Here is a 27,108-nt window from a genome sequence, read left to right as displayed (position 1 = left end):
CCGTTCTTTTCATATTTCTTTTTGCTCGCTCAACACGACGATATCACAACAAAATGTACCAAGTAGAAGAATTAGTTATCCATATCAGTTTTCGTAAACGATCGGCCAGCACTAGGAGCGCTTCACGTGAACGGTGGCGGCATCACCATCGGATCGAAGGTCTGCTGGGTGGTGGAGAAGTTGTTGAAGTTCTCGATGCGGCGATAGCCCCACAAATCCATCGCTTCAGTGCAGACATCCTGGATTTGCTTGATCTAAAATGGGATAGTATCATTATTAGTTAACTACACTCCAAAACAATGAAACTTATGATGAATACGCTACCTCTTCCGGCTTGAGATCCTGCATCCAATGGAATGGTGCTGATCTGGAATCTCGATATGTGGAACTAACACCTCCAATATTGACCTTGGTGTGCGTGTCCAGAAACTCCTCCACTGCAGGATCAAATGGCAAGCCATAGAACTGCAAGATATCCTGGGTCATCTCACTGGGGCTCAAGGATAGGTCCTCATAACGAACAGTCCTGGAATGCAAAGAAATTGTTATATTCATAGTTTAAACATGAAATGAGATAACTTACCTAAAACGAGACGGATATTTCAGCAACAGCACCTCCGCTGTCTTGTAGTCATCCCGCAGATCCTGGCACACCAGTCGTGGATCCTCGCAGTCCTCGTTGCCTCCGCACCACACTCGATGACGCCGCGACTGCATCGTACCTCGTGGATCCCGCACCAGCAGCACGATCCGCACGCTGGAGAGACTGCGGGTGGGAGGAGAAACTTGTTAGAATACTCAAACCGAGATTATCATATGTATGTCTATATATGTACATATAATATATATGTGTTGAATGATATGTAATTGCTGGCGTAATAGTTGAGCGCCGAGCCGTGAAGTTCATTTTGGCACAACAATGGGAGGGAGGGAACCAGCCTGGAATTGGCTTTCAATTAAAGCGGTTTAAAACTTCTATAATGAAGCATTATAGTTAGCATTTTCATGGAGCTCGGCACGAGTTGGTTTCGGTCTGAACTCCATGGCAATCCATCGAACAACTGAAAATTGTTTTTAATTACGACACTTAAATGTAGCCCTGTTTCGGCTCCACTCCCATCCTCGCAGCTCAGCACTCATTGCGAATGCTAATTTATTTTACGAAAATGTTTTGCCAAAGCGGAAACAACAAAAAGTTGATAAAATGGCATAAGCGGAAACTGTGTTTTCGGTGTCAATAGGGGGCGGATTGGGAAATTAAAGGGAAACTCAAATCGATATACACCGTAGCAGCAGCAGGCAATGAAAAACCATTTTTCCCTCTTTTTTGGAGAAATTTGTAATTGGAAGCAAATTTTGCACATCTTTCCCATTGCAAACCAGCTAAAAACATTCGCGGCCTAATTAGCTCTCAGTTCTTTGTAGTAAAAACCTAATGCCATAGAAGCGCATCATCAACATCGGAGATATAACCACATGCTGGGGCATCACCATGGAGCTTCAACACCCACTTAACCACAATGCTAATGAGTTTGTGGCGAACTGAGACAATGTAAACATCCAAAGCTGCAACTGCATGCAAATTGTGGCATATATATGTATCAATGTATGTGCATACAGCCTATTTATAGGTTTAAATGTCGTCAGCACAAAGTGCGATAAATAGAAATGAATCCCCAAAGTTATATACCACATAAATCGCATTGGATTGTATCAAAACAGAAAATTAAATTTGAGTTCTAGCCGATAAATAAGTCGTATATGTATGTTTTGGTACGCAAATTTAAGTACCAGTTTGTGTCGAACAAATTAAATTGAATTTCCAACAGCTGCCGTTGTTGTAAAGTTGCATGAAATAATAGCAGAAACAATAACAAATATTGGTCGTTTGGGCAGAGCTTTACTGTATCTCCTCCATCTGCGAAAAGTGTTCACTGTGCTTGGCTGCCGGCAACCGCAACAGCTGCAAAAATATCAATAACGAAAACTTTTCCAAAGCCAAAAACCGAAAAAGACAATGGAAATTGTAAAAATTTCACAACATTAAATTTATTCAAAATAACGAGGGAAATCAATGGAACGTGAAGGGGATATATGCAGAATTCATTTAAATGGTGCAAAAACAAAACCAATTGTTTAAAGATAAAGGGTTTGAACCGAATTAGTTCAAACTTTGAAGTTAAAAATGAATTGATAAATTCGCAGATATGCAAACACAAATGTTACTTTTATTTAAAATGCTTGTATATATAGAAACCCTTGCACTTCGTACAAATAGTTCGTAATCAGTTTCAATGATTATTTTATAAAATATGCGTTTTCCGAGATCGCTAACCAAGTCTTTTGTAACCTTTTAAGTTGAATAATTTATGATGAAGTGCACTTATGTTTGAGCAAAAAAAAAACACAATACAAAACTGTTGAAGGCCGACATGAATTTCACTTTCGTTTTGGCTGAGTAATTCGAGGTGTTTTCTTTTCCTTTGTATATATTGTGTAATTGTGCAAAAAAGAGCCACTTGTGGCTATAAATATGCATTATGTTTTTGCATAAACCAAAATCGTTGATCCAAATGGCCTGTCGAGGAATTCTCAAGTGTGCTTTCAAAAGTTTTTGACATTGGAGGCAGCCGAGAAACCGTGTAGAGTATATTTCATATATTACATATTACATTTGAATAAACTATCAATTTTGACTGAAAAATAATTCCAGATATTTTATGGTATTTTGGCTCAGCTGTTAATTGGATATAGTTAACTATGTCGACTCTTGGGATTTCTACTAAATGCTCTGGTGTCCGTTTTTTATGGCATTTTTCAGCACTTGCTGGCCATAACTCAAGTTGGCTTTTAATTTAATTTTAATGACCGAATGGCTTGCAGGCATTAAATGCTTGTTAAATGCATTTAGCCCTGAAAAAATTGTTTCTGAAACACATAAAATAATTGGAAAAACAGCATTGCGGACATATTAATTTTGGATGGCAGAAGCCACCTCGATTCGCATGTCATTCGTCGCCACTTTGACCCACTGACTCCGCCTTTTGGCAACTCATTGGCCTCCAAAACAAAAAGCTTCTAAGCATCTCCACCACTTGTGACTCACTGCCTTAGACTTTTTAGTGACTTTATACTTTGTGTTTTTATTTCAATCGGACTGCGGCAGCTGTGCGGCATTCTGACACACTTTCAACGATCAAAAGCCGAAAAATTTGCGAAAGAAATATACGCAAAATTATACGGGAGAGGAGCAATCAATACACGGACAATCCAATAGAAATGGACACAGAAATGAGCTGCTATGTGGCACACATGATGGATAGATTCGTTCACAGTTAGTTGCTCTTTTGTTGACCAATTCGGGGTCACACTGGGCCGAGGCGAACCTCGAGCGATTAATCAATATAATGGGCACGGGCACCACACGACCATAGGCCAGCATATTACCGATTCGATCGAACCGATACACAACTATTTACATAACTTTTACCGGGAAGCGGCGAACAAAAGTAAGAGTTGCTCACGTGTTGCTCGAGGCCTTGAACCCCAAAATGCCGGCCAGGTGAACTTTTCGCAACAACTTGCACCATTAGTCAGGCGGCGGCGACACAGATTTCCATATATTAATAGACCCATGCCGATGTGCTCCCCAGTGGCTGGCTGGCTGGCTGGCTGACCCACAAAGCGATTGGGCCACAGCTCTGGCAAACCGGGAAACCACATCGTAGATACAATGTCCCACTTCTGACATGGCCAAGTACCATTCGGATGGCTTAGCATTCGGTTTGGGTTCTCATGCGTGTGCAGATGTCTCGCCTTATAAACTCATAAACTCATTCATAGTCGCACTAAGTACCGAGTAATTATTTTCCGAGGTTCGCCAGCTTAGGCCTGACATAAGCTGATAATGTTGATTAATGGCAACTGGGAAAGTCAAATGCTGGGAGAGCGGAAAATTGGGAAAGGCTTTCCACTGCAATGGACTTGGGTTATTGCAGCGATCAAGTAGAAAAGATCTATGAAAGAAAAGGCCAACAGCTTTAGCTTTCCCTTGGCCTTTTTTCACCAGAATCTACGCAATAAAACCAACAACTTTAACAATCAATTAGGTCGCTTTAACTTCTTTTGCTGCTGCCTTTTAAAAGTAGTAATTTTTTATTTTTTCAAGCGAAGAGTGCTTTCAAGAATTTGTTTACATTTTTATGTATGCTTGCCATTGCGGTACGCTGGTCTGAATTTTCCGCCCTGGCCACTTCGCTAGCGCTGAAAAATTATTACGCATACGCTCCGTTGGCCAAAAGGCCTGTAAATATATGCTGGCGTTTGTGTGTGTGTGCTCGCTTGTGTGAGTGTTTATTTATAAAAATATGCATAATTGTCGCGTGCGGGTTAAAAAACTGTCAAGAACGAAACGAAAAAAGGGAAACAACGCAGAGAAAAAAGACGAAATTACTATGGCAAAAAAAAAAAATTAAATAAAATCCAAGATACAAAAAAAGAGAGCACTTAAGTATATTAAGCTCTCAGGGCTAAATTAAGACTGCTCAAATATTTAATTATTGAAACTTAAGAGATTCTTAAATAAATTATGGTGACAAGGCAAAAGTAAAATATAGAAGCCGATATTACATTTTTGACAAGACTACGCGCGTAATTTGATTATATTTTGGATTTAAGAACCACAATAATCCCCAAAACAGATAAGAATCCCTACAACACTAAGCTAAGCCACATAAATACTCCAATGCCCGACATTAGTGCCCCAAAAATAAAGTGAAATATAGAGCGGCAATGCCACAACAGCGGAAGCAACAAGAGGCAAAACAAAAATAGCGCTACTTACTATGACGTTTTTAGGGAAAAAACGCGAATAAAAAGTGGAGTAAATTTATCGATTTAACAATTGCCCAACAATCGCAAAATAGCAGTCACATGAAGGAGGGAGCTAGAGCTAGAACACCCACCCAATCCCACCGTACTTGGCCCATTTATCAGAGCCAGCTAGTAATTTTAGTTTATGCCCAGTCGAAAATATGCAAAAATAGTGCCCCCCAGTGCCGCAAAATTCTTGTGTTGCAACCGAGAACACAAACAGAAAACTGGGAAAAAGTCGGAAAAACATGCAAAGCGCTAAAAACGATGACTTCGTATGCAGTCAGCTCGGAAAATGCGTTCCATTGCAAAGGGGGGAAAAGCTAGAAAATAAACTAAACTGATTTTAGAATGCAAGTGCATGGCTTTTCACCCGCCCCCTTCCTTTTGGAATGTAATAATTTAAATAATACATGCCATGAGAGAACTGAAAGCTACTTTCAACAGGCAATTAGGTCATGTTGACGCTACTTAACCTCGTAAAATGCATTATTTTAATGTATAACTGTAGATCTAGCAGGGTTTTAATTGGGGTCAAGGGGTGTCCATTTTCGGCCACAGAAAAGTTGAGCAACCAAAGTGCTGAAAACTTGAGTAAGTAGCTTGGGAAAGAAAGTGATACTATCATAAATTGAAAGTTTCTAGATAAGTTTAGGGGAGTTTGATATCTTATATTAGATTTAACGATTATTATTTGCCATTAAACGCTTCTATAGCGCCACATAAATCAACTGAGTGCTTATTGTGGCTTAATTGGCCATTAGATACCAATTTCATTGCTGCGATATGCCGTATTTTCATCAATGTCATGTCATTACAGATAATGTAACAGTTTAACCATAGAAACCAGACCTTGAACTTGACTTACACCAACTTAAGACCCAACTACTATCCATCGCTCTACATGACTTCCAAACAAAGTTCGAAATTGCGTGACTAACGAGTCAAATCAAACGAATCCCAAGGATAATGCGCTCTGCGATCCGCAACTGGGTCAAAACCCAAAGGAGAACCAATAGATGAATGCTTCCTATAGGAGCAATAGCTTGGCAAAATCCAGCCAATGGGCCACCCAAAATGCGAAATGAAATCATGGCGGAGTACTAGCAATAAAACAAAAAAACCAAAAAAAAAAACGCTCAAATTGTTCCGGCAAATGCAAACAACAGCAAATGTCAATCAAAGTCAACTGGGATGCGGCCAAGTAGAGTGGCAAAAGAGAAAGGCACAGAGTAGCAGTTGACAGCAAAGAAACGGGGTTGTGAGCTGGGAGTTTGGAGCTGGAAGTCGGGAGCTGGGAGTTGGAAGTCAGGAGGTTGCCAGAAGAGAATCGAATTAGAGGAGGCCAAGTGGGCGGTCTGAGGCGTAACAGGGGAACATTTTAACTATCTGCTGTTCGCATTGGCTTTCCGTTTGGTGAGTCCTTCGCCTCAGAAACTGACATAGTTGAAAGGGGCTAGGTGCAAAAGCCTCTTGGAAACTTCATTAATAACAAACTAAGGGACGGCTCTTGTGCATTTGCCATGGATATATGCACGTTCGTACCGAACCTAACCACACATATGACAGGAAGTTGTCTGAAGGTCTCGGCAAACAAACCGCTAACACTGTGGAGTTACTAGCAGTGAATAGGGACGAACTGGGGCACAGTGTCAAAAGAAAACGTTATGCCCGTGCGATTCATAAAATTTTAACGACTATGGAGACTGTTTGCGTTGTGACGAAGTACACCGTTCGAAATTAGTTGCATGCGGAATCATATAGTAGTACTTGGTTTGCATCTTCTACTGTGGCATTATACACTTTTTGACGAAGTTATGATTTTTCGACCAAAAAAACAATATTTTGACCGAAAAAACAGTATTTTGACCATAACAATCGATTTTATGGGCCAAATCAGGAGTGTTGTACCTTCATGGACTCGTAATCACATTTCCAATCGATTGGCATTCACGCCTGACAAGTTTAATTTTGGTCAATTTTTTGCAAATTTTAATGATGTAACCCCTTATAAAAAATGAAAATTTTGCCAAAAAATTAAATTTTTAAAATCGACCGAAATTTGTTAAGGATTATTACTTGGGATCATTAACTACGCAAAACATTATTTTTTGTATGTGTGTGAAGCTTTTTGACCATGTTATGGTAATAAATTTGTTATAGTAGTACTATTGTTTGGCCAAATATCAGTATTTTGGCCAATACAATCGATTTTATGGGCCAAATCAAGAGTGTTGTGCCTCCATGGACTCGTAATCACATTTCCAATCGATTGGCATTCACGCCTGACAAGTTTAATTTTGGTCAATTTTTTGCAAATTTTAATGATGTAAATTTAATGATAAATTATAAAAAATGAAAATTTTGCCAAAAAATTAAATTTTTAAAATCGACCGAAATTTGTTAAGGATTATTACTTGGGATCATTAACTACGCAAAACATTATTTTTTGTAGGTGTGTGAAGCTTTTTGACCATGTTAGTGTAAAAAATTGTTATAGTAGTACTATTGTTTGGCCAAATATCAGTATTTTGACCATAACAATCGATTTTATGGGTCAAATCAGGAATGTTGTACCTATAAAAAATGAAAATTTTGCCAAAAAATTAAATTTTTAAAATCGACCGAAATTTGTTAAGGATTATTACTTGGGATCATTAACTACGCAAAACATTATTTTTTGTAGGTGTGTGAAGCTTTTTGACCATGTTAGTGTAAAAAATTGTTATAGTAGTACTATTGTTTGGCCAAATATCAGTATTTTGACCATAACAATCGATTTTATGGGTCAAATCAGGAATGTTGTACCTCCATGGACTCGTAATCACATTTCCAATCGATTGGCATTCACGCCTGACAAGTTTAATTTTTGTCAATTTTTTGCAAATTTTATGATGTAACCCCTAATAAAAAATTAAAATTTTTGCAAAAAATTAAATTTTAAAAATCGACCAAAATTTGATAAGGACCATTACTTGGGATCATAAAATATGTATACCAGTTATTTATTTAGGTTTCTGAAACTTTTTTGCTTAATAAAAGCGTTATTTTGGACCAAATCTATAATATTGTACATCTTGACAGATTCCAATAACAATATATCAAAATCGAGAACAAGATATTATAAGATCAGGACCTAAAATACACTTATAAACAAGAATTTTATATTTTTTAAAAATCTATTAATCATATCAATGCTAAATGCTTTGTGTTAATATTTTAAGCCTTGGGCTTAGAAATGTCTTTTTGGCCACTGTGCAACTGAGTATGTTCAAGCTTCCATTGTTTTTCAGCTGACTGAAGTAGGAAATTTATTGGGTTCGTGCATTTGACATGAAGCCTTCGGGCCTTTGATAGGCAACCACAGAAATCCATATAACGATGTAAGCTCCTTATGGTGATGGTGATGATGATGGTGGTGGTAGAGTTGGCTGGAGAAGTGGGTTGGGGAAAGGACACATACGAGGCGATATGTTTGATATGTTAAATGACAATAGAAAGCCCAAAATAGAAAGGACATGTGGCTTTAATAACATTCTCTAATTACTCATTGATCAGCCACAGTATGCCTGTCAGTAATTTAGTCGATTATCAATCTAATTACCCGAAACTTGTGCAATTACAGCAACAATTCTTTACAAATTCCAAATGCATACACAACGAAGGTCCTTTAACGTGATTTCGACCACCCTCTTGCAGTTGATTGACTTCTGATCTAATTGAATTTCGCACGCCTGGGAACTGCTCCTGGGCAAAGTAAAATCAATGGGGAACACTAAAATCTTGATTGGAATTTATGTGAGTCACTAGAAACTTTTAATTAAAATGGGGCGCACGGACAAAAAGATAGAAACCCAAGAGAAATGAAATGAAGTGAAATGATTTATGCATGGCAATCGGTTAGGAAGACCTTTAAGATTTTAAAAGGTATAGGCAACACATTTAAGCCCTTTTACAACATTGAACTAAATTCTATTAGAGGACTTCATGCAACGTATTTTTCACAGACTTTTTCAGCCAGTAAGTTGCTTTGCAAGCTTGATATTTTAAGAAACAAATACTTGTGTGTTCACTTTGATTTGTTGTTTTCTTGTTCGTTGGGAATCTAGCAAAATATTTTTGTAAAACTTCGCTTGCGTACAAGTGAAGCTTGAGTTTCAATTAACTAGAACCCGCTTCCATCTTTTTTATTGCTTTCTTGAAAAGTTCCTCAACGTCTCCTTGGCAACTTCCTCTGCCCTGGTTTAGAATGCATATACCCAGGGGGCACTTGCGCCCTCAGTTTCCAATGAAAACAGAGTGGAACGCTTGAATAATATGAATGGAGCATTGCCGCCCCCATAAAACCCCCCTCTATCCAAGATCTATTGACTTTGCACTACCTCTTAACGACGTCATCTGAAGTGAACGCTGCGGCGCGTTGAGCGTAGAGCGTTGAGCTACTTAATGACTTATCGCCGTCATTATGCCTCGCTGGCTGTGCGATTCAAAGTGACTTTTGGGCTGCAGCTAAAGCCAAGAAAGCGTAAAGTGAAAGAAGCTCGAGTGGCTACGAGATGCCAGCCAAGTGCGGCCATGTTGCCAAGTTACTAAGCCAAGCGACTCATATTCGGCGGAGATGATTCCGCTGAAAGAAAAAGAGTTCGAAGTGGGGCCGGCGGATGGGGCACATCGGGCAGCTCATTCAAGAACTACACGTCACCCACATAAATTCAGTTTCCTTTCACTTTGCCCACGACCTGAATGATATTAAGTTTAAGCAGCAGAGTGCTTCAGCAGCAGGGATAATAATATTATGAAAAGAGTCGAAACACGAATGCACTAACACTAGCTCGAGAAGAGTCCTCGTTATCCTTTGTGTCTATGTGGTATGCAGACCTAATCCGAAATGTATTTATAGTCTTTAGAATAGAATAAAAGAATTTATACCAAATAAGCTGCTTGCTCCCACTTATAGATCCCACTTATATATCCTTTGAACCTGGCACTTATTTAAATTAAGACATACAGGACATGCATAATTTATGGAGCTTAAGCATTCATTGCCCCCGAGGTTTCTTTGTGCAGATTCATTGGACATGTGGTGGTCACCTGGCAGACAGTAAAGTGTTCAATGCATACGGAAACATCACAGGATCCGACCTACCACAAGGGAATTCCAGCGACAACATATACATGGACATGCTCTCAACTGGGTGAGTGTCTTTTTTTTCAGCTGGACTTCAATTGCCGCCCCTCCTGATTGTCATGTAAATGTACATTTTTTCCCTCTCATGACTCTTAAATAAATTGCTCCACTTGCGACCAGGAAGTGGTGGAGCTCCAGATGGGCGTGGCTGTGGCAGGGCTTTACAACTCCGAACATTTTGACACTTCATTTCATTGCAGTTACAATTTTTCCACTCATTTTCCCTTATCTGTGGCCTGTATATGGTTATTGTTGGCCACGCCCTCATTAAGCTATAGTCCTCCCTGATTTTCTAATGAACTTTTGCAGTAAACTGCAGTACTCTACAGTTTTACCCATTATTTAAAGTACTTGAGATGGCATAACAAATGAAAATGTATCCAACAGATAAGAGGTATCTTAGCATCGTTTACGTATCTGTACTAAGTACTTACGTAAATGTTGATTGCTTGGTCAAATAGTATTTCATATTATCTTGAGATAGTTTCTATGTCTTCACACTGTTTTCATACCTGCAAGTAAAGAGGAGACAGAAAAGCAAAGTTAATACAGTCAGATTCAAATCCGGAGATTTTAAGAAAAGGGCAATTACAAGTTGCACACAAAGGCACCGCCCACGGAAACGAATTAAGGCAATCATAAATAAGCGAACCAAGGTCTGGCTGAAATTTTCCCAAAATCAATGCCGAGCACGTTTGGCCAAGTTGCCAGCTCCGCAGTACCCAGTGCCCAGCTCCAGATTTCAGATTCCACTGCCCACACAGAGACACCCATCTGCATCTGGTGCAAAACCAGAGTTTTCAAGAGGAGAAGGTAACTACGTTCGGTGGACGGAGAGGCGACGGGAGCTGCAGCTCCACGCTTGTTTATGGAGCACGAAAGGGTAACCCGTGTGGACGCCGCCATTATTCGGAGCAAGCGAGAGCGATAAATTGCAGCAGATCTGTGACAAATAGCCCCGACCACGTGAAAGGCGAAAAAGCGAGGGAAAACTGCAACATGAGCGGAGGAAACCGGGAAACTGCAAGCGAGGAATGCAACTGCAGTTGGTTTAACTGCAGTTAAACCACCAGTTTACCAAGTTCTTAAGGGTATTATTAATTTAAAAAACTATACGCATTTAAGTTAAAACTATCAAGGGAAAAGGGAAACTATCAAGGGAAAAATACTGATAGCACTAAGATCTTTCCCGACAAAAAGCTAAGGAAAATGTTAACAAAATTAAGTTAACTAAATTGTTATAATATCATATATCATATATAATCATCATATACCATCTTAAACTCGGAATAATAGTATACAACTAAATAATGCAACCAATCTGAAAATGATAGAATCATCATCTTGAAAATGCAACAGCCTGGATCAAATCTTCACATAATAAAATCAATTTGGAGTGCACCAAAGAAGAGGAAAATTCTTGCACTGAGTGGAAAGAGTTGAGACTAATTTCGCGTTTATTACGACCAGCGAAATGTGCGCAAATTACATGGATTCGCGAGCATAGGCGCAGTCATGGTGCGAACGTTTTGCAGCTAAAGATACAGATGCACAGATACAAAACGTACACGCCGACTGCAATTGTCTGCGGGGAATAAAGGGGGCGGCGGGTTCGGCACACGGGTGGGCGGGGCTGTGCGGCTGGGAAGCGTGGCTAACAATACAACGGAGATGGCGAGGAGAAGAATGCGAGTGCAGCATCCACGGCGACGCGGCACAAAAGGTGCCACGTAGAAAATTGCACAAGAATAGAACTAATTTAAACAACTTGCAGATATGCGAACCAAGGTTGCTACGCCCCGTTCAACCCCCCTCACCCCTCTGAAAAGGTAATAGAAATTATACAATAAAATGTGCACCAGCCCCCCGTCGTAATATCAATACGGCAGATACATGTTTGTCTGTCGGCTCCTTTCAATTGCATTGTGCTCATGTTCGACGCGATAGATTGTATCTGATAGATACTCTTGCCTGCAGTCAGTCTGCCCAGTTGATTGACGTAGGCGATGAGATAGAACTTTCAGGTCGGTTGAACTGAGGAATTTGTACGTCGAAAGAAAGCTAAAAACTCTTTCGAAAACTCCACTATGTGTAAACATTAAGATAATTGCATTCTCCTGTGTGCCGTGAAACAATATTCAGACAGTCTTATCGGAAGACAGAAACTACAGATACATGAAGCTGAGCAGGTAAAAAAGCTACAAGGTTGCAATAACAGCTGGCTGCTCTTAAATAACTGCTGGCCATAAAAAATAGCCGCATTCGTTTAATTTCATTTCCTGGAATCGAATTGGCCCAGAGAAACCGAAGAATTAAACTTTTAATCCGTTCACTTTCGGCCTGCAGCGTTTCAGGTCTTTCTGCCTCGTTATTCATGCATGCAAATCCTTGACTTTGTGCCTTAATTAAACAACACGGAGCCATCGGAACGACCACTTGGTGACACATCCCGTCGCAGCTGCCACGCCCAGCTGCTCGCAGCCACCTTGGTGGCATATGCAAACAAATTACCCACGAAACGGGAAAAGTAAAAGTGAGCTGCGTATCTTTTTATGCGACCACAGTGGCACAGTAACACCTGATCTCCACCTCCCACCATCTAACTGGCTTCGGTCCGAATGCGTTGACACACTGGGCTTAAGAAGCATTTTGTTGCTTCCTGGAGGAGAGAAGAGGAGAATCGTCTCCGTTCGGATTGTCACGTTGGGCGCCAACCTCAAGGTTAAGTGGCAAAAAGCCGCAACAGCAAACAAAGCCAGCGAGATAAACCGAGACGAGAAATATATTTATACCTACAAATACACACACACGCCAGGTATCTGTTTATCGCACAGATGCCACTTATTTGTTGAAACGAAGGAGATTAAAAATTGCCACGAAATGCTAATTTTTATAATGCGGCTCAAGTGATTTGGCAATGACCTATTCTTTTGCGGTGAAGGTACATTTTATTATATTTATTAAATAATTTCTGGTATAAGTACTTCTTATTAAATTTTATATTCTACGCACAAGGAAAGGTGGGCTGTTTAACTTTCATACCAACACAACTCGAAGGAAGTTTTCTTTCTGCGAAGGAAATTAAAGCTATCAAAATATGAAATATACTTTATATTTTACAACTTATATTTACCTCCAAGCAAAAAGGCGGCACCGCAACTAATAAATTTGGAATTTCTGCCACATCCGCAATAATCGACATAATCCACAGGCAAAACTGACACTAGAAGATAGCTGCCGGCTCACTTTATTTTTTAATTGCCATGAGTTATCAAGAACCCTTTCACAAAACGCCCCACGATCCCAAGTGATCCGACAGCCACTGCCACAACCCAAGATTGTTCTAGATTTTTCCTCAATTACCGAGCGCTTTTCCGCTGCCGCTTTTCACGCTGCGTCTGCCGGCCGGCAGTTTCCATGATTTGTGGCCGGGCTCGCTTTTAATTATTGCGATTATTGTGGCAGCAATTTACAGTTGGCGAATGCCAGTGCCACTGCCACTGCCACCGCCGAGTGTTGCACAAATAATTTAGAGCGGAATGAATTGTCTGGAGAGCGGCGGCCAGAAATTGCAACCTGATAATTATAATGAGCCAATAATGACGTCCACTGGCGATGGAGTTGAGCAACGGACCCAGTGACATGACAACCTTGTTCTCCGCTATCCATTGAAACCAGCGATGTGGCTGAAATTCGATACGGGAAGTGAATGAGAAGCTCCACTCACTCGACGATCTATAACAATTAAACGAGGCCAGTTGGTGTCTTCAGGCTGTTGGAATACGATATCGATTATCTCACCTAATGAGCATATAGATCCAGTTCATTTATAAGGAATTTCTTTGTAGTCAATTTGTTTAGAATTTAAATTGTATCTACTATTCTCCGCGAGCAATCTTTCTTTGGTTCTGGGCCAGCACGTGCACTTGAATCTTCCGTCAGTCAGTCAGTCAGGCACTTGAGCGGAACATATCGGAGAAAATTGCAACACGGACTTTTGGCTAATAGAATTCGAGCTCTGTGTGTCCGTTGTTTGTTTCAAAGCGGAAACAACAGCAGCAGCAGCATGTTGGCCAAAAACAAATGAAATGAAACGTTGTTAAGGTAAGACAAAAACGTGGCTAGAAGAGCAATTCCCATTGAAAATTGATGTCTTTGCACTTCTGCTGTCGACAAACCAACTAAGTAAACTTTAAACTTTTACAAAGACAAACTAATTATATTTTTAAAACGAATAGCAAGGTATTTGTAAGAGTTGTTTTTCTAATGAAATATAATGAAATATAGCTGGGAAAAGTAGAAAAACTCGAAATCTTAAGACAAGAGACCCCCTCTGGCCTTTCTTTCTTTCCAGCAATTGCTGCAGTGGCAAAGACTTTGGCCTGCAACAAAAGGACGTGACTTGGGGCAACGCGGGGTCGCAGTGGGATGGGGGGCAGACTCTCTGAATTTGGGGAAAAGGAGCTGACTAGTGGTGAGTGGCGAGGTGGTGGGAGGCGGTGGGGCCTACGCCACTGACACGTACTAACGAGCGACGCCTGACAGCTCGCAGAGAGCGTCATCGTCCCGCTCGACGATGCTTAAAACTTAATTTGAGGCAACAAAGACAGGAGGGGGGAGGGGGGTGTTGGTTGGAGTTTCGGGGGAAATTTTGGTACTGCGTCATTATGCAATGCCATGTGGAAGGCTTATATAATGAGTGCGGTATGGGGGGCATATGAAAAATAGTTATAGCTGGGGAGCCCCCACTTGTCAGAGGTTGTCAGCAGAAGATTACTGGGCGGAATGAGTGAGAGAAATAAGACGTTTACGACGTGCCCCACCAAATGAAACCTCTCACTGACCCATTTACTGCATAGTTCCCCCCAGTATTCCAAGTATTTATGCACTTCGCTAGCTACGATGTGCTGACCAGATAAACAAGCAACCAATAACCGCAGCTGGATACCTCAACAAATGAATTTTGTGTAAATAAATATTGGCTGTGGTGGGTTCTATGGGAAAAGCCCATAAAAAACGCTATCTGCTAATAAGGAAGATAATAAATATAGCAAAGTTGAAGGAATTCACTTGACCTTTGCAATCTTGGAAAATTTTTAGAAATATTTAGAGCCATAACAAGGTATATAACAAGGTATTTCAATTAAGTAATCACTGAAATGAATTCATTAAACCTTTTATATAAATGACAAAACTAAAGATAATACTCTCTTTTATTTTAATGACAATATGCAAAAGACTCATTAACAATGTATAAAAATTCATCGTGTTTCTCTGACAATGAAAGCCTTTTAAAAAATTTTGTTAGCACGAAATCAAATTCGAGTATACGTTTAAGCTAATTGCCAGTATAGTTTTCATTCCATAGATACATAGATACTCACAGGTAATTTAAACTTTCAACTACATTAGAAATATATTTACACTTTGCAGATAAAAGCCAAGAGCCACCTGAACTGAATTAATTCACGAACGAGCTGGGCGGTAACTCAGTTGGCCGTGAGAAAAGGACCTCTGACCTTGGGGTCACACGTGCGATCGACAGATGTACCCGGCGTACGCACATATGCCAACTTATGGTTATGGGAATTAGTTGTTGGAGAGTAGGCACCGCACTCCCCCAGGCCCCGAATCTTTCTGCTTTGCGTGTTGCCAAAAAAAAATAAAAGAAAGAAAATGGAGCGAGTGGAAATGTGGAAAACTGAAGCACAAGCGGAATGAAATATGTATGTGGTGGAGTTCGTTGCGGGCATGGAATTTAGGCAGTTCAAGTGGGTAACGGGTAACGCAAATGAAGGTCCTTGCTGGCCGCACTCACACAATGCCGTGCGAAAGGAAAAGCGGAAAAATGGATGGAAAAACGGAAAAGCTAAGCCTCGAGAACGTGTGGCGAAGGCAAGACACCGAACTTTTTTTTTTTGGCCAGCAGCCAAGGAAACGAGATAAAATAAAGGCCAGGACATGGGGTCACCGCGAGGAGGAGGTGGAGGAGTAGGACACAGACACCATCCGGCAAAGAATAAGCCGGAGCCTGGCATTTTTATTCTTTTATAAAAATATATCACCAGCCACCGCCTCCGTTGGCAGTCCAAATACCAAGCAAAGTCAAGCGAAGGATGTTACGCTTTTGATTCTCGCCGGGATTAGGAAACCAAGCTGAGCAGGAAGCCAAGCAGGTAACCAACTCAAGGCCGGAGGTTAAATGTTGACAATCTGTTTAGCAAATCCGACAGCAAAATGCAACTAACCAGCCAGCAAAAAACTAAAGGTCCAGCACAAAAATCAATTTATCGCCAAAGTTTTCGGCGGATTGAGGTCAAGGATTGTGTAAGCAAATTTCGGAATTTAAACCAAGGTTACTTTTGTAATTTTTGTAAAATATAAGAACTGAGATTATCACACCCCATGGGTATCTGAAATTCAAAGTCCCGGGGAATTCATTAAATTACTGTGGTTGCGAAATATTCGGGTAGCTTTGCAATTCACAAAGCCGAAAGGAATTTGAAACGTGGGGCACCCAACATCAAGAACATTCCCAGTCTCCGAAGGCATTTCAAGCTCACCCAATTCCCACTGACCCCCGCCCATTTCCGGGAACTCGGTTGCCATAGTATCGCGCTTTTTCCTTCACTTCTTTTGTCGTTTATTAATTTAACAAGTGCTGGCCATTTGCTTTTTAATGAACAGGGCGACACAGTTTTGTCTCTTTGTGTGTTTCATCGAGTGACGAGGAGGAGAGCGAATACGAATACAGTACACTGGAAGAAATTACACAACAGTAACTAACAATGTGCATCACATACTACAAAAGCATATGATGCTTTAAAATGATCTTTAAATGCTAAAACAATTTAAGTATTGGATAACAAAGAATGAATATATAATTAATTGCCTATATATTTCTCTCAGTGTTTGAACCATGTACATGCATTTATGAGTATATATGCAAAAGTCGGCAGGTAAAAAATTAACAGCAAACGTAAAGGGGAATGGGCATGAAAATATCTAGAGCCGTTACAACGGAAGTTTTCTAATGTATCTGTTGTGTTTTTTTTTTGTTTTTCTTTACTTTTTGCCTTTGCAATCTGTAAGATGCTTTTGTAGCTGAAGTTGTTCTTGCCATTTGATGTAAGCGGATACACGACGACTGCAAAAAAACATTAGGCAACAACAAAGGAAAACGAGCCCGGCATGACAATGTTTATAAAGTTCGCCAGCAGAATTGACTACCATGTAGTATGTTGTACTATGGGATGGAAAAAGCGGCCAAAACGAAACGTAAAGTAAGGTAACGTAACGAAACTAAACGATCCGTAGCAGAAAAGACCACACAACACCACATCGCTCGGAGCAGGCAAAAATTAAAACAATGACTGCTTCCCATCTGCCATCACAGTAACCCAGTTAAAGCGAGTTAAATTGTGATTAACTGCCAAAGACAAGGCACTCAGAAGTCGTTCAAAAGGCAAACAACAAACAACAAACAAAATACAACCCACAACAGCGGTGTGAACGGAATATAATGAGCCGGGCCAAAAGAGAAAGTCCCCCTCTGCTCCGCCGGCTGGCCAAGGGAACAACTGCATCGAAGGTACGACGACTCCGGACTACGTCGGTTAACTGAAATGCGTGCCATGACTAGAAACAATTTATAATGCGGCCTGCATTTGCTTGTCTCGACTCCGAATCGAAACTGGGCCTCCGTCTCCTCCTCCAGCCGACACTTTTCTCTACTCTTCCCTTCACCGACATTAATACTAGCTGCAACTCAAACTCAAACTCACTCAATCATTAACAGTCATGGACGCAAATTGCTCAGCCATTCGGGCTTAGATTGCCGGCTCCTCGGCGGTGGACAGAAAACTTTCGCGCATAAATTAGGCTAATATATCTGTGCCCAAAAGGTAGAGCGGCGAAAATAGTGCAGTCCGGAGATTACAGTGTTTAGCAGCGAGGGAGGAGGTCAGGATCTGTGCCTTGTGCTAATGATAGCCACAAAGCTGTCGACCCAGGTGGATATATACCAGTTGGTGGAGTGCAGTGCAGTGGAGGTGTTTCCAGCTAGGTTGGCGGAGCAGCTGGAATTTTGTGGTAATTTAGATTGGTGGCCCAAAGGGGTCGATGCTAGAGCACTTCGCTGGGGTCTTAATGTGCCTGCTAAACCAACGAATTTTGCGAGAATAAAGAGTTATCGAGGTCACTGGCAAGTGTAGAGGTGCATCCCGACTAGATTTAAAGCTATCTAGAAAAGAGCGAACTTAGAACTTAGAACATAAAATAGCTAAACAGCCTTTAGAAATATGCATTGCCTATTAAGTTAACCAAAGGAGTTGGCTTATAAATTCTGTAGTATCTGTATCTTTAGCCTCAACATATTTTCCCCCAACAAAATATGGCCAACATCGCAGGGAGTTGGCCAACACCTTTTGTTCTGAGCTATCCTGGCAGCCGGCCTTATCCATAATCTAAGACCCTTGGAGCACCTGCAGTGCACACACACACATCCTTCAATTATTTCATTTCGTTTATGCCAAGGTAAGTAGAATTTTGTCGAGCGCCGCCAGTGGCCATAAATCGTTGAGCAACTTGCTCGACCTTCTCGTCGCAGGCGGACGGACTGGAGGTATGGAGGATTGGTCCTTTGCCATGACCAGCGAACGGAGCACTTTGCCCTGGGGCAAACATGAATGTTCTTATGCAATCAGAACACTTCACTTCGCTTCCCTTGGCTCGATGGCTCCTCTCGGTTCGACGGGTACGGCTCACTTACGTAAAATGCAGTCCAGAGTAAGACGCCCACATGTCGGACAAGATGCCATGCCCAACCTCCCACCCTTCCGCCAGCGCCCAACATTTCCACTCAGACAACGTCGATTGGAATTTTTCGCTTTTCCCCAGCAAGGATCATTTAAAAAGCGAAGTGAATGAGCAAAAAAAAGACTTGCTCCACATGCATAAATAAATGGCCACAGACTCGACTTGGAACGTTCCGCAGTGCAGGAGAAGGGGCGTAACTGCGGGTGGACTACGGGCTACCAACTGCAGCGGATTTCCGACATGGCCAACACCCCCGCCCATTGCAAAAACAACAAGCTTTAGTTACTAAAACAAACCTCGCTGCCGAGCGAAACTACCAAACTGAAGACAGGAAATTTGTTTCGCGTTGGATGTGCTCCTTAAAAAAAATAGAAATAGAAAGCATAAAACAAAAACGAGCTTAGCGAAAATGTTACGGAAATATGAAAAAGATGCGATGCGGATTATAAAGAGCGTTGGGCAAAAAATAAAAAACTTGCGCCAAAAAGTTTTCGTTGAGAGCGGAACACAATGTTTTTGCTGATAAATTATGTGCAGCTTATAGGAAAGAGGGTTTTAGCCAACTTATAAACAAGAAAAAAATTCTTTCTGTACTTCAACCAATTAACTTATAAATATGTATAAATAAAACAGCGTACTAATGCTTTTATGAGTCCATAAAATAGTAGCTAACCAATAAAAGTACATAAACTTTCCCACAGGCCACATTTAAACAATTCCAGAGACGAAATGCAAAAAAAAAGAGAAACAATCAATTGCACAAAGATACGAAAATGATAAACGATGCAAGCCAGTTTTTAGAGAGTGAAAATTGTTGGAGCAGCCGCAGAAAAGTTCCGGCTGGTTAGCGGCCCAAAAAAAAAGGAAAACTCAACATTACAGCTCTGGAAAATTCACATAATTATTAAAAGGAAAGAGGCGGAAAAGAGCCAAACAAAGAGTAAAACACGTTCACAAATGGCAAGGTGAGGTTAGACACAATGACATTGACGACTGCATTTTCGCGCAAAAAGTTTTCACAGAAAAGAAATTGAAGACTTTCTACGACGGCGACTACACCACACTCCATTCATTCTATGGCTGCAATTAAAAGTGACTAAGGTGAGAGCAAGAGCAAAAACTGCAACTTTTCCCGGTCATTAAAAGTAAAATAAAATACTTTTTCTACTTAAACAAGAGCGAGCTGCACACGGATTTACGCGCTTAAATCAAAGTTACCTACGAAAACTACGAAAACGTCCAATGGCACAAAAACTTTGGCCAAAAAACCGAACACAAAAAAAGAAAAAGAAAATGTAAGCAAATCAGGACAGTTGGTTGGAGCTTAAATACTGATTTAAAAGTGGTTTTTAGTTGCAGTTGCAACTGGCGATTCTCAACCGCTTCACTATAAATAATCCGTGTATAAAATATCATAAAATTAATTAATACGGTTGAGTACTACTATGAATAAGTGGCTATAAATACGAGTTTCTGGTTCTCATAAATAAGTTCTTAATCATGAGATCAACGGATACATATAAAATCAGGAAAAAGTGAAGTATCTGTAAGCATCTAAAAAGAAAATAAAAGTAAAGATCTTGAGCTTATGATTAAATACCATCAACAAGTAATTAATTAGTTATTTAGATATGCCTTATTGTTTTTACTTTTAATTGATTTTGTTTAGACCATTCATTTATTAATGTCTAACTATCTCTTTATTCACTTATGCTTAACTTTTGTATGAATCTCATGTATCTCAAGGTGCATACACTTTTAACACCTTTCGCAGCCATTAATCGTCGGCAAAATCTAGTGTTTTTTATTTGACCAAAAGCAAGCTCATTAGGTAATGTGCCAACATTGTGGGCATTACCAAACACCATCTGTGCTTATTTGTTTATTTTTAAACGCTGACAGTCAGACGGACATATGAGCCAAACTGCAAAGTGAAAAAAGTGGCCAAGAAGCTGGAGCGTCTGTGTTCTTTATTCACTCTGTCAGCTGTAAGAGGAACTCCAATCAGCAATACCCAGCCTTGAGCAGAGCTCTTCGGTTTTTCAGTTTTTCTGTTCTGCTGTTCTGCTGTTCTGTTCAGCTGGCCCAAACAATTACCAAGCGGAATTTATGGCCGCAACGTCGAGTTGTAAATCTTTAAGTAGCCATAGACAAGGCTCGCATCGCCTAATGCGATTTGGCCCTCTTTCCACCACTTTCCGCGCTCTGGCCGCAACCTCCACTGCAACTTTATGACATTAGTTTTGGTCGTGGTTTGGGCCAGTTGGACGAGGCCAAAAGGGGAAACACAGAACTTCCTCCGCCAGCATGGTTCATCAATTTTCCGTGCGTTTCGGGGCAGCAGATGCTGCGGATTCTGTGATGCGGCATCGTTAGCCGCATCCAACTGATCGATTCCATTGATCGATGAGCTGCTTTCAGCCACTAAATCATTGTAATTTTCACACGCTTTTCCAGCTCTGTCAAGAACGGGGAAAAAAGAACTACGAGTTATTAGCCAGCCCGCCCGGAGCGATTGCACCCATTTTCTATGGTTCTTAGATGCAGTGGAATAAATATGATTTTTCTGCTACCGGTTTATCTATTTGATCATCTAGAATGGCTAGTGCACCCATTTGGGATACTCGAACACCACAATTTTAATCACTCTTTCATAGTTAATCATTTAACTTTTATTTCCATCATTTTTCGCATGCTGTTCATGCAACTTGCGCCAACTGGCTTAACTGGTTTTTGTCGAAAATTTCTATACTTATCATTATTTGCCATTATTATCATCATCCAACGCCTCATCAAGTTCCACTAAAGAGGAAAAATAAATAAGCTACACAAACGAGCAAAATATGAGCAATCAAGCAGCAGTACAAGCTACGATTTTAGAAATTATATCTATGCCCAAACACCGAAAAAAAAGCGAAACTTCCAGTGCATGTGGCGGGAGAAGTGGGTAAAAAAAAAATCAATCACTTTCACTGCCGGCCAAGAGAGTTTGTCATAGTCAAGTTTCTGGTCGGGTCCCCCTCCCCCCATCAACGGATTGCCCCCCGGATTGCTTTTCACCCATTTACGCCAAGCCGATCTCTACACGTACCAAAACAGCAATAGCAGTCGGCAAAAAAATAAAAATAAATAAATAAAAAATAAGAAAAAGGTTTGGCTTAGCCAGCAACGAAACCCGTTTCGCTTTTTGCAAATGCAATAAGATACAAAGTTTGGGGCACACACAAAAAATGGAATAAAATATAGACTAGCAGACTCAATGCTCTTTCCACACAGACTGACAGACTAGTTATATTTCGGTCAAATGCGATTTGATAACATGTCAGCTGTTTTCGAAAAGAAAGTTCGGGGTAAGATACTCGTTTGAGCATGAGCTACACTTGCTCTACTTGCTCCAATTTCAATTAGCTACTCAAAACAACTACTATCTTTATGCTAAACATATTTTGTTGTACCTAGTGCATAAATCTAGCGCTATAAAGAAATCCATACACCCGCATGAAAACTATTCTACTTGAACGTTCACTGAACTCACGATCGCTCTCTTTCGCACCGCCTATAGCCGTCTCCCTCTCTCTCTCACTCTGTGACTTTTTTGACAAAACTGTCAAGTCAAAAGGTTCAAAACGAGATAAACGGCCCAGAATGAGGTCTATGGCGCAATGGGCTTTCGAGAACCGGGTCTTACAGCAGCCCAAAACCGCGGGGTCTTGACGTCTAGCGGCTTCTTCTTCCGTCTCGTTCTCATTGTTTGCTGGCTGTTTTGGCCCGCTTTAAAACGCAGCGCGGAAAAGTTTTTGAGTTAATGGCCACTTTGCTCATTATAAGCCAACTAAAACTGACTGGGCCCAAACTCTTTGTGGCTTCTGCGGTTCTTTCGGCTCGCTAGGCTCTTTCGGTTCTTTTGCCAGATGTTGAATGCAACTATTTTCGCCATCTTCCGACTGTGCGGCCTGTGGTGGGCGCACTCAATGCTCACAATTTTAATCTACTTGCTGGCAAAAGCCTCTCAAAGTTAGCGGCCACAAAACCGTAGCGCGCCGGGGAAAACTAAATGAAAAGCTAAGTGAAAAGGCTTTGCCAGCAGTGTGAAGAAATTTAATAAAGCCCGAACTTAAGCTGCACAACTATCATTTAAATTATATTTAAGTTACACTTATTGAATAAAATACAATTTACATTCCGCGATTGCTTCTATCCGTTCAGTGCTCAATGGAAGTAGTAGTACTAATAAATTTTGCAATAAAGCTCGTGACTCATTGACGTATAAATATACAATTGCCCCATTTGGTAGTTCATTTCATTAGCCACATTTTCTTCCTTATCGCAACTGAGTGGCGGGAAGGAGACCATGAAAAATCACATAAAAATAATGTGTGATTTATAAATGAAATGCTCATTGGGCATTAAATTTAAGAGACCGTCGAACACGGCGTATACGCGATAATTGTGGGAAGCTTCGCCCAGTTTGCCCCCCAAAACAAAATTCTAGGCACACCCAGCCGGCAAAGACTTGGCCAATCGACAATTAGAAGCCAAGTTAGCGGTCGCTTAGTGACTCACCAAACACGGCTTTTCGCCCCACAATGCTCGCACTGACCCAAATTGTGGCTAAGTGTGTGGCTGCCTGGGATGATGTTGCCCCGCAGGCAAACATAAATCCAAGTGCTGGTCAGCATTTCCGGAATTTTGATGCATTTCCCAGCGGCCAGTGGCCAGCGGGCCAAGTTAATAGAGTGTGAAAGAATTTTTACTGCAATCCGCGAAGGAGCGTACAAAGAATTAAGTGAGAGGCGCAACTTAAGTGCAAAGTGCTTATACAAAGCAAATTTTATGAGGTACTTTTCTATTTGAAATAGAGCTTGAAGTTATCGAAAAACAAACAAAGCTACACTTTTAACTAATAAAAGCACACAAAAAAATAAGAACATAAGCTTGCTCTTTTAATTAAGGTAAACAAGTTAAGATAAAAGCATGTAGTCAGCATCAAAATGCTTGAAAATAGATTAGGAGGAGTGGTCGAACTAGGAAAACAAAGTTAGCAGGGCAAAAGAGAAATTAAACCTTAAGAGTTTGTAAATTTAGTGGTCCAACTTCCGGGCTGAAGTATACGAAGTCAGCTCATGATTTAGTGTGTTAATTGTTTTCCGCTTTTCAGAGGAGGCGGAGATGCCAGTAAATAACCATTAAAAGACATCAAACATTTCTTCTGACATTTATGTGGCAGCAGAAGTGGACTATAAATGACATTTTCCACTCAGACATTTTATCTCTACCAATTCGTGTATTTATTGAACAGAAATCTGTGCACAAATGTCAGATACGTTCTCATTGATTGAAAATGTTTTTTTTTTGGATATCCTTTGCATAACATTGACACAACTCAGCCCACACAAAAGCTGAATCTAATACATATCCAGAATGTCCTGACAAAAAGGAATGATCGAAGCATGTAATCGAAACCACAAAAGCCAGTGGAGCAGGATTGGGTTTGGGGGACTGTGCTCTGGCGGCCAAGGAACCAAAACCCCACATCAATCAAATACATTTTCGTTTTCTGTTTACTTGTCGCTGGTTTGTTTAGCTAGAGATTGCTGTACACTAATTTTATCGATTTCTGCTGTTGTTGGTCGGCTTACATTTTAAATGGGAAATTATGTAAATGAAACTTTTGTTTGCGGCATTTGGGGGAATGCCCCAACGAGATTTCAAATCGATTGTATTGCCCAAGGATTTGCTCTCTGTTTTCACTCAGTCGAAAGTAAACACCCTGAGAATGTTTAACTTCCCATTTCAGGTGATACAATAACAATACAACGATTACAAATTCGGTATCTTAGATTCTAATCAAATTCTAATCAGTTAAAGTTCCCAAGAAATACAATTGAAATGATAATCCACACTTTATAAATGAGTGTTGATAGCTGACTAATAGTATTGGGCTTCTGTAAAATTATTTTAACTACTCTTTCGAATTCGTAAGTTCACAAACAAAGTATAGGAAAGTTTAGAACTAGTTTTTAATCGCTATATAGCTCTGAACAAACCTTTATAGCCTATCCCAGTATCATATCACTATCGTGTTCGAAAACTTCGAAAAGCGCAAATAGTAATTAGGGTAACACCAGAACCAGAACGATAACGTGCTAGCACTCGAAAATTTATAAAAAAAAAAAATACAGATAATTAAAAGTCTATTGTTGAAAAGTAAGCGAGCATTAACTGAAACTAATTGCCAAAATGCCAAGTGAACCTTTTTATATACGAGATTGATTGCTGTTTGTACAGTTCATTATAAACTAAGACTAAAGACGAAGACTAAAATAAACAACATTTTGATATACATTATACAATTAGATAAGACGCATAAGTTGACTGGCCGAGGAAGTTTAACTGGCAAAACTAAGAAAATACTATAGCATTTGCCTCTCGAAACTTATCACAAATGGGGGCCTTGGCCTGCCTCGAAAGATAAAAATGGGATGCAAAGAAAATGCTCAAGCTATTGAATGAAATACTGACTGGGGGGACTGGATGGGGAATATAACAAAGCAATAACGATAAAGACTTGCTGCATGCATGTTGCAAACTGATATATCTATAATAATGAAGTCACTAAGTTTGTTGAAACTGAAGTGACACGCAGAAGCAACCCGTGATTGTAATATTAAGGACTAAAGACCAAGACAAAAGTTGATTCCCTCAAATATTAGATGGTTAATTAGTATTCACGCTTCCGGGTAAGAAGGCAATCATGAGGCATGCTTAAAGACTTCAAATTCGGCACGAGTCAATGCAGTGAAGAGCTTTCTCCTAAGACATCACACTCCAGGGTCCCCGAATAAACAATCCGCCTGAGATGCGTTGCATACCGCATGCCAGTTGGCTTTCACTTTCTACCCGGATGTCTGGGCCCACTCACCTTTGGTCCTCGAGCAGCTTTTCGGCCTGGGCGAGTCGCAGGCGGACGGTCTTCATGCTCTGGATGGGGAAGAGGCGGCAGAAGCGCGTGAGGAAGGCTGGACGCCAGCAGAAGCGCGGGAACTCCCGGCAGACGTCCCACAGTCGGGTGTTGTGCTCGAACAGATAGGTGTGCGTCTTGCCGAAGTTCAGGTAGTCGATCATGTCGGCGTAGTCGCAGTTGAGCAGGTTCTTCAGGTTCTGCACGGCCAGCTCCTGGTCGTCGGGATCGCGGATCTGCTTGATGCCGAAGTCGAGCAGCGGCTCATAGTGATAGAAGTTGCCCGGTATCGAGTTGAGAATGTCGCCCAGGAAGGTGGAGCCGGAGCGCCATGAGGTGACCACAACACTGCGCACCGGGGTGCCGTTCGTCTCCGGCGTCATGTCCGTCAGACGCTCGGCGCCGCCGCGCGGATACTCGAAGTTCTCCATTTCGGCCAGGATGCGCGACCGTTGAGCCGACAGGACATCCACTATAGTAGCTGTCAGATTGTAGACGGCCGTCTGCGACGGCTGCTGCTGCAATTGCTGCTGGAAGCGATCGTAGAAGGCGCTGCGCGCCAGCGAATTGGATGGACCGCCATCTACGGACGCGCCCTGATCCCGCCCAGCCGCCTGGTTGAACGGCGTGGTCAGCGGACGGTGCTGGGTGGTGGCGATCAGCAGCAGGATGCACAGGCTGCTCACGCCGCAGATGCCGATCAGATTGGCCCTGCGCGACATCCGGCTGCGGCGCCGCTTCCCGTTCAAGCTGAGGCGCTGCTTAGCGCGTGTCCTGCCGGTATCGACGTTCGACGGGTCCTGCGGGCCAAGCAGGGAGCACGCCTCCAAGTCCGCGCTCAGGTCCAGGTGCTGCTGCTCCTCCGTGCTGCTGCTGCTGCTGCCAATGCCCGTGCTCATTGGTCGGTCGGTCGGTCACTTGCTAATTGCTGGTGGTGATCACTTGTGTGCTATACTCGCACTCGCTCCCACACGCACATAGTTATCGGCGCGCCCTCAACTCGAGCGCATTGCAGTTGCTTGCTGCGGAAGTCGCCGCGTCGGAGTTATATTTTTGTTTTCCGTATTTATATCTCGATTTTCCGCGACGCGATGCGAACGAAACGATTGACAACAACAAAGTGACCGTTGCGGGCAGGTGGAAAGATGCCACGGCGAGCAGTGAAATCGCGGATAAGTAACTATACCCTAAATATTCCATGAAATCACAGTGTACTAGTCACTACGAGCGGTGTGAAACCTGGCTGACCATGTAGCACAGACTCGAACCA

General features: G+C 41.4%; 1 protein-coding gene across 1 annotated transcript; it reads right to left on the bottom strand.

Annotated features, from left to right (window-relative positions):
- Positions 1 to 18: 18 nt before the first annotated feature.
- Positions 19 to 26,971, bottom strand: LOC117135184 (carbohydrate sulfotransferase 4). The gene is made up of 4 exons (XM_033295251.1): positions 25,800 to 26,971; positions 584 to 766; positions 325 to 526; positions 19 to 254 (listed from the first exon to the last, which is right to left on the bottom strand). The coding sequence occupies exons 1-4, from the start codon at positions 26,735 to 26,737 to the stop codon at positions 123 to 125; spliced, it is 1,455 nt and encodes a 484-aa protein (XP_033151142.1). The 5' UTR covers positions 26,738 to 26,971; the 3' UTR covers positions 19 to 122.
- Positions 26,972 to 27,108: the final 137 nt, after the last annotated feature.

The sequence above is a fragment of the Drosophila mauritiana genome, chromosome 2L (genome assembly GCF_004382145.1).
Source record: "Drosophila mauritiana strain mau12 chromosome 2L, ASM438214v1, whole genome shotgun sequence".
NCBI lineage: Eukaryota > Metazoa > Arthropoda > Insecta > Diptera > Drosophilidae > Drosophila > Drosophila mauritiana.
This window is presented reverse-complemented; position numbering and strand designations above follow the sequence as displayed.

Bases quoted from the DNA above. Each gene is read 5' to 3' on its own strand.
- LOC117135184 (XM_033295251.1), bottom strand. From the start codon at position 26,737: ATGAGCACGGGCATTGGCAGCAGCAGCAGCAGCACGGAGGAGCAGCAG. The intron at 767-25,799 runs GTGAGTGGGCCC...TCCCACCCGCAG, and splicing joins AAGCTGCTCGAGGACCAAAG to TCTCTCCAGCGTGCGGATCG. The intron at 255-324 runs GTAGCGTATTCA...ATCCCATTTTAG, and splicing joins AGGATCTCAAGCCGGAAGAG to ATCAAGCAAATCCAGGATGT.